This window comes from Chaetura pelagica, unplaced genomic scaffold, assembly GCF_000747805.2.
Source record: "Chaetura pelagica isolate M959 unplaced genomic scaffold, ChaPel_1.0 scaffold356, whole genome shotgun sequence".
NCBI lineage: Eukaryota > Metazoa > Chordata > Aves > Apodiformes > Apodidae > Chaetura > Chaetura pelagica.
In genome coordinates, this window is record NW_009953964.1 from 10,233,441 (window position 1) to 10,241,887 (window position 8,447).

Below are 8,447 nucleotides of genomic sequence, written 5' to 3' on the forward strand. Positions count from 1 at the left end.
AACTCAAGGAAGGGATGAGGACTGTGCTAGGGCATGAATTAAAAGTCCAGTTCTTAACAAGGTCACAAGTATGACAGCAACAGAGCACAGTCAGCCTGGATTAGGTCATCAGGTCCCTACACACAACAGACAGTCTTACATGAAGCACGAGATACATTTCTGCAAGTCAGTAAAACAAAAGTCACAGAATGGTTTCATCTCAGAGATGACATTCCCCACGGTGTAAGAAATCATCTGAAATATTCTCACCAAAGTTACGGTGCAGCTGTACTTGTAGGAAGGGAATATGTCTGGTTTGACCTCCACTACTTTAACCTGAGATGCTCTGCTGGTCAAAGCACTGTGAAGTTGCTAGAGATTGAAAGCAGAAAAAACAACACCCATGAGACACCTACTACTGAACACACACTCCCTGTAAGCAATACCTATTAGCATTTTTTTACCCCCAAGAATCAACTAAAGTTTATTTAATGTCAGAGGACTACAACACACTGTTATGTATACTGAGGCACTACAATCCAAACAAAAATATTCCAGCATCTTGGCATACTCAGTTATATTTCACAGCTGAAAGACTCAATATTCAGTGTTGCATGTCCAATTACCAAAGCACTAGGAGATCCTCACAACATCTTCTGGAGGTAGCTGGGAGGTTCTCAAAGCAGCCAACAGAAGGACTGTCCAACAGCAGCTCTCAGTTCAGTTCCTACACTCAACCATGTACCATTCATGCTGCTTCTGAGCCATCTCATAAAAACTGTCAGTCACAGATCTCACCATTATAAGGCTGCTTCATGTTTATATTATTTTTCTCACCACTCGGGTGATACCTCTAATCTATGAAAAAAAAACCAAAAACCCACAGGAAAATAATATGCATTGGAAGCACAAACCATACGTACCTTTCTCTCCTCAATGTTTGGTGGCTGCAGAACTGACTGGCCCAATTGTTTCAGTGTACTGGGCTTCAAGCCTGAAGTTCTCACAGGGGAATTCTTGTCTTCAAGGAAGAAAAGGATGTAGCAGGTTAGATATGAGAAAACATCAGAATTATGTAAGATTTCTCCTCTGAACTTGACATGACCCAAACACCAAGCAGGTGTTTCACGGCCCATTTACTGCACTCTCAGTTTTGTCTAGTGTAGGTCACTGCCTCTCTTCAGACATATCTCACTATTTGACAGACCACTTCATCAGTGAGAAAAGACACCCAAACCATACCAGAGATTTCTGCTTTTACCAGTATTGACAAAGGCCTGTCTGTTGCTGGGCTGCTCCGTGCTGGTTTCTCTGCCCACACTGGCTGGCGCGGGCAGAATGGCCCGCATGGGTCTGGCTGCAGCCAGCAAGGAGGGCTTGGGTCTTGGTTTGCTCTTCACTTCTTGTCCTTTGTTTGTAGCAGCTGGAGCATCAATTCTGAAAGATAAGAGCTACAACTGGAAAACAATTCCATGGATTGTCTCTCCACTCCAATTTTCTTCTCTCTCTTGCCTGAACTGTGCTTAATTAGCATAATAATCCCACCTACTGCAGTAGAGGGAGGGGAGAAACAGTGCTAAGGATACATCTGCTCTGTGACTACAATTTAGCACTTCAAACAAAAATTAGCTCTGATGGACAACACAGTGTCAAAGGAACGATCCTGAATGGGCAGAAAACAGACAGTAAACAGAACAGGTCTTGCAGGAAGCACTGCCAACAGCCTTCAGTTTCTTGGTTTAGTTCCATCAGCACCCAACAGACATCCTGTGCTCCCGTAACATATGGAAAACTGACTCACCCCACCGGCTTCTTTGCAGGGGCGTTTGGACCCAACGCCTCAGAAGATGGTGGCATCCCCAGCCCTGTGCCATCTTTTTCTGCCTGCTCTGAAGAAGAGTCTCCTTGTCGCTGGCTCTCCTGCCCCAGCGGCACCGCAGCAGCGCCCCCCCTGTCCTCAGCAAGCACACTGTTGGCAAGAACATGAGCCTCGGAGACGATCACTTCTTCCCACTCTGTCTCCCGCAGTTGCCCTCCCCCAGGCACAGAGTTCAGCAGCTGGCTGACAGCTTCAGAGCTTTCCAAGGCAGACCTGGAGGCACCCTCACTAACAGCTGCTGGTTCTGGGAATATGGCCTGTTGATTTCTTTTAGCTGCTGGATTTTTTAGAGAGGTGCCTGAATTTGGCTCAGATTTGCTTTTTGGTTGCTTTTCCTAGAAATAAAGAGAGAGTCAGATTTCAGAGCTTTCACAGGTAAGTTAGTTCCCTTCACACATGCCAGGTTTGCTTTGGCCTACTTAATGCTGAATCAAAACACCAAAATCCTGAAGTGCTGAAGCAGTGAACTTTAGGAGAGCAGAAAGACATCATCTCCCACGACAGCAAAGTCCCTGTTAACATTTCATCTAGCCTCCTGGCCCTTCCTGTGTTATTCTTAGACACTGTTTACTTTGAAGAATCAGCCTTTCCTCAACTCCCTCAAATATCACCATTAGCATCAACATCACAAACTCACCCACCACTCTGTGTAACAAGGACCCACCTCCTACGTTCCCCTTTCATAGCTTCAGCTCTCTGAGGTTGTCTGTTCTTCCACACTATTAAGGAACTCAAGGGATAGAGAATTTGTATCTTTTGGTTACATTCAGAAGAGCCTAGATTTGAGTAAGTCAGGACAGAGAATTGCTCAGGAAGGCTTTTTGCCTTTAAGAAAAATACTGCCTTCTAGATTAAGGCTACAGAAGCCATGTGCTGGGGTCAATGAAGGTAGAGTGGAACACTGAATTGGTAACATGCAAAAAGATATCAGAAGTGGGACCAAGAATATCTGGCATGATGAACATCTAAGCTCCCTACATAGTTCATACTCAGAAGGATATTCTTGTTTTTTAAAAACAGACATCTTATCATCTAGTCCCTTTCACTTCTGAGGAACAGGAAGGTATGCATCTAACTTAGTATCTCTTCTACTGGTGTTATTACCAGTTAAAAAACCTGCTGGTACATGTTTTTCCCAAGGAATGACACCATAACAATAAGAGGAGCCGTTTATGCAAATGTGTTCCCAGAAGAGCAAGAATAAAACTGAAAGCCAGCAAAACTCCCTCTAGAAGCTTCCAGTTCTGATCAATGTAAGTGAGCCTACAGGGAGCAGGAGCAGGCATCCCATAATGGGGCAGAAACATGTTTTTGCAGTTAGCCACTACTGCTTTAGCAGGTTTAGAGAACAAATGCTGAGACATCATCACCACCATTGGAATCCTGCCATGGAGGAAACCAAACATCAGCTTAAACACGAGAGTTTGTCAGGTGGTTAAAAAAGTTCTTGCCCCTAAATGCTTAATGGATCTAGACGCAAAGCAAAGGAGGTTCAGAACAAATCCACATAAAGCCACTGAGCATCAGTGCAAATTTTTACACTGACAACATCCTTCAACTTGTGCCCAAGGAGCCCTGCTTCAGAGAGAAATTTATTAAACACATCTCTTCAGAGCTGACTAATTACCATGACATTGCCAAGGTTTAAGGAGCAAGTGCTTTTTGCTGTACACAGCTAGTACAGATGCCAGTAACTTAAGTGGAAACCTTAATTTGTAGAACTTCAGACACATATAAATTACCACAGAACAAATGGTTCAACCAAATCCCTGAGCTAAGCTAAGGCTGTAGCAGGAAGAACAGGCAATGCCTTCCAATCACAGGAACTATAATGCAGGCAGAGGGCCAGGAGAATGCGTGTCCTCTCAGTGAGGGAGTTACCAAATGCAGGCCCATCTATTCTAACTGATACCATTACAGGTGGTGTCCTTATCCAAGGTGTGGGGATTCTGGGTCTGTCTCACCTTGGCCAAGTGTCCTGCACAATGGTGACCTGCTCTAGAACACGCATTGGAACACGTGCAAGAATCAAATCTAACCTATCTGAGCTTTTGTGCCAGATCTCCAGGTCTAGAAATATCCCAGCTGTACACAAAACCAGCAGGTTTTGTCTCAACATCAGAGAAGGAAAAGCAAATTTACCTTTGGGATCCATTTCCCACCCAGGAAGTTCCCACATGTCGGGCATTTTGGTGGTTTATGTCTGGTGACATAAGTGAAGGAACAGCCAGGATTGGTGCAATTCCCATGTCCCCTGCGGGTATAGGTGGTTGTCTGAAACGAGAGTTGTCAAGAATCCCTCTAGAGAGCTGAAGCACACAAAGCTGTGCTCATTGCTCCCTTTTCACTTGTAAGCACTTTACAAACCTTATCCAGCCAATCATCAGCTCCCACTGTTACTCCTTTTAATAATCAACCACCACACAGCTGGATGAGTCAGCACTGTAACTGCTCCATCTAAATGCTCCATCTGTACAAGAGCCTCCATTACTACCAGAATTCAGATCAAATAGCAGAGATGAACCATGCATATGAGCCCTGGAGAAGCTCATCTTGTGTTTACAGTGATGTAACATTTCTCTTGCCAATATGAAGAAGTCCCAATAAGATGCTATAAAAATGATTCAAACAGCAATCCACATTGCTCATGTCAGCAGGGCAACAAGACTTGAAGACGTGAGGACTCATGTCAGCAGGGCAACAAGACTTGAAGACAAGCACTCACTATGTACAGGCAGTTTTCATTAGTGGTGTTGTATGCAGTGGTCAGATACTCCCTGGTGCTTTACTCTAACGTGCTGTGAACTACTGCAACACCAGCAGCACCATCAGGCACCATTTATCAAAACAAGTACAGCAGAACCCACCACCTCTGCCAAGACAACAGCATCAACACATGGAGTTTTTGTCAGTGTAGCACTTCTCAATATTCTGTACTCAACACTCCTGAGGGAGCTGCTGAGCAATAAGTCCTTAACGTTTTTTCCTAGAAATGCAAGTACTGCTGTCAAATAAATGAGACAATTTTAGGTAGATCCTTCTCAGGAACAAAATCCTGAGGTATTTTCATTCTCCCTAAGACACCTGGAAGAACATCATGCCATGTGCTGCTATAAATATCTGCTGTGTTCCACCAGCTGGAAGCACAGAGGACCTGGAAAATAGAATTTGATGCTAGCTTATACAACACAAGGAGCTGCAGTGCTGACTGCACAATGAAGTCCTACAAAGAGTACAGAAATCCAGGTGGCTGGAGTGCTTAGAGAAATAATACTATTCTTCCTCATGCAACAGGCCACACAATCTTTTACAAGGTTCTCACAACCTTAGGTCACTGCTTCTCTGCTGTCATGTGGCCAAAGTGACAGCCACCCAGGAAACTGGGGAGCTCCTGTCTTCCTGTCTCAAGAGCTGATTCTTGCTCTTAAAGGGAGGGACAGTGGCATTTTATGAAGACAAACATGCAACCGAGTAGAGAATGTAGATGGCCAGATGTGCTGTGACAGCATTAACTCCATCTGTCTCCAAGAACTCCTTGAAAAACAAAGCAGAAACAGGCCCCTGTAAGACACACTAGGAAGTCAGAGACCCAACCAGCACACACAAGGCATAAAACCAGGGACAAGAAATATATCAGCTCACTTGATGACTCCAAACTGGATTATCCCTAAGAGCTGAACCATAATCAAATACTTCTGACTCTAACATCTTCAAGACAAACCTCTGGTTTGTCTCAAAATGTATCCATACCTTAAAATGCCATACATGCCTCTGAACTTCTTACCAATTTAATTGACGCTGGGTTCTCCACCACAGAATGAGCTGGCAAAGGTAACATGATGAACTGTGCAGCAGGTGCAGAGGAGCTACTCTCTTCAGTGTTCTAAAATGAAGACAAAGGGAAAAAACATGCAGAAAACAGGAGACATGGTTACCTGTCCCCCACCCTCTCAAGAAAACTGCCACTGAACATGTTAAGGACTGATGAGACCAGAAAGCAGGGAAGAGAAGTGATCATTTCCAAAGCAATGGCCTTATCAGATCTACTCTGGAAATTACCCCAGCTTGCCATTGAAAACAGCAGGTCCATTGCTCCACAGAACAAGGTTTTCTATAACCAACCCCTAACACCTCAACTTAAAAGGACTCCCCTTCTACCTCTCTGCAACCAAGAAAACAGCTACCAGGAGCACAGAGGTAACATTTTTCTCCCCAAAATTTTGTAGTCCAACTGTAGAACCCACCCCAATTATAAGAAAAAAGTCAAAACATCAGTCATTTCAAGGCACAAGTGCTATCAGCACGTGGCTCAGTCAACCTGCCAGCAGTGATGCTGCCACCACCGAGCTGCAGAAGCTGCTGTTGCCCTCATTGCCAAGTCCACTTGGTGGGTAACACTGGATCTCCTGCAGCCACCAAGGATCAACAGCACCCGGACATTTCAGGGGAGATGCCAACAGGAGTCAGAGTGTCACAACTTACCCTCCCAGTCACCACGGTCACCACAGACACAGCATCTGAAACCTGGGGAGGAGCCACCGCGATGTCTGCAGAGCTGCTCACCAGGGTCTCCTCAATCACCACCCGGGCTGTCTGGTACGGCTGCCCTTCTATTTCCAAAGAAGCCTCATCCAGGAGGAGATCTCCAGCCACCTTCTCTGTCACGGGCCCAACATAGTGAGAGAGAACCTCTGAGGCAACCACTTCTTCCACAGCATCTGGTTGAGCAAAGGAGGTGGCCTCTTCTGCCAGGCCCTCAATGAAAAAAAGAATGCCGACATGGCTGGAGTCCACGGAAAGGATGTTCTGCACGGCATCACGGGAGACGTTGGTGGAAGCAGTTATCCCTTCAGGTGCTGCCTGACCCTGTGTCACACACAGCTCCAGTGACTGCCTGCTCCTGTCCTCTTGAAGAGTGCTTTTGGGAATAATTATATAATCGGAGCGAGGAAGGATCTTACGGAAACCTGGAATGTCTGGAACTACCGCGGTCCGAGCGGACACCTTGGAGTTCTGTTGGCAAAAACAGAGTGTGCAATAAATGAAAAGAAGAAGAGATTCCATTCTCAATCCTGCCATTTTAGTGCCTAAAGTTCAAATGGTTTCCTGAAGTAGTTTGTTGGGAATTTCTCCATGTGACAGAGTTGGCAGAATACCTCTCAGCCCTGGTTTTATCATCCTCTTCCCCATCAACCACCCTGATGACATGACACAGAAATAACAACCATCCCTGTCAGTGGGCACCAGATTCATTCATCTTGGATTTCCAAACGTTGTTCCTTGACTGAACAAATGCAAAAGCAAGAGGCAGTGGCCTCACACACCACTGCTTTCCAGCCTGTCCTAAGCAGAAACACACACTGGAATCTGCAGTTACATGATTCCTCCCCCCCCAGAGCTGTGTAAGCACCGAAGTGACTCTTCACATGGCAAAGAACTGCCAGGACAACGACTTACCGGGTCTAACCCCTCTTTCTCTAGCTTGGCTTTCTCCAAGTAGTAGCTTTTCTCAGCCACGCTGAGCAACCTCCAACTCTCACTGATCTTTTTGTTGATCTCAGATTGAGGGAGGTGGGGAAGCTCTTGCTGTACTTTCAAGTAAATATCATAATAGTAGAGGAGGTAAGCAGATCTGAAACGCAACCAGAAACATTAACCTCATGCCACATAAATTCCTTTGGAAAAAGAAATCCACAAGGTTTATGTTGGTCTCAAGGTCAAATGACAAGCACATGACATTCAGTTCTACTTGTACATGCATTCTTTTAACCAAATGAACACTCAGACTCTGAGGAGACCCTCTGCAGCAAGGAGAAAGTACCTAAGGTAATTTATTCTGGGGGAAACGAACTTTAGACCCAGCAACAGCAGGACCAGTAAAGACAAGGATGTCAAAGCAGGCCCCAAGTGACAAGTCAGTGTTTGATATAAGATGTTTTACACTCTGAAGTGTTCCAAGTGCACTGCAAAGCTCCTTCTTATCACAAACAAGGAAAGCTTCTTAGCAGGAGCTAAATGAAGACAGAAAGAACCTACCTGGGCTTTTTAGCTTTTTCTCCATGATCACCAGCACTTTTGTATTTCTTTTTCTTCTTAGATGGCACTGGTGATGCATAAGTGTAGGTGCCCTCTATCTCCTCCATTACCACAGTCACTTCAGTGCCATCATATGGAGCCTCCATTGCTAAAAACACACATTTTATGTTATGCACTTGCCTAGCACCGTGTTTCTCCCAACAAAGGCTCCTAATCACCTCTGTAACCTGCCAGCATCATTGGCCTGCACGTCTGGCTGTAACTAACCAAGATAACAACATGTTAGCTCTTTACTTATTTTTAGAAGCAAACACCTTCATTGCTATGACCTCAACACCACCGGTTCGGTGCAGACACCCTGCAGCTCCACCTGGGAACCGCGGTTTCCCGGGATCCCCTCAGCCCGGTGACCCAGCACTGCCTTGAGGCCCAAGCACTGCGTGTCCGGCCCCACCGCGTCCCGGCAGCAGCGGTACCGGGCCGCACAGCACGGCAGCCTCATCATCTCCTCACCCACCACATCCCCCGGGGCTCCCCGCTCAGTAACACCGAG

General features: G+C 45.7%; 1 protein-coding gene across 1 annotated transcript in view; it reads right to left on the reverse strand.

The window, feature by feature from the left end:
* The window catches only part of HMGXB3 (HMG box domain containing 3), an 18,653-nt gene extending 10,613 nt beyond the window's left edge, over positions 1–8,040 (reverse strand). Inside the window, exons 1-9 of the mRNA XM_010002043.1 lie at positions 7,895–8,040; positions 7,316–7,490; positions 6,341–6,871; positions 5,643–5,741; positions 4,001–4,132; positions 1,781–2,193; positions 1,241–1,416; positions 903–1,000; positions 250–351 (exon numbers count right to left, since the gene is read on the reverse strand). Of these exons, the coding sequence (XP_010000345.1) occupies positions 250–351; positions 903–1,000; positions 1,241–1,416; positions 1,781–2,193; positions 4,001–4,132; positions 5,643–5,741; positions 6,341–6,871; positions 7,316–7,490; positions 7,895–8,040 (1,872 nt within the window). The remainder of the gene's footprint in view (positions 1–249; positions 352–902; positions 1,001–1,240; positions 1,417–1,780; positions 2,194–4,000; positions 4,133–5,642; positions 5,742–6,340; positions 6,872–7,315; positions 7,491–7,894) is intronic.
* Positions 8,041–8,447: the final 407 nt, after the last annotated feature.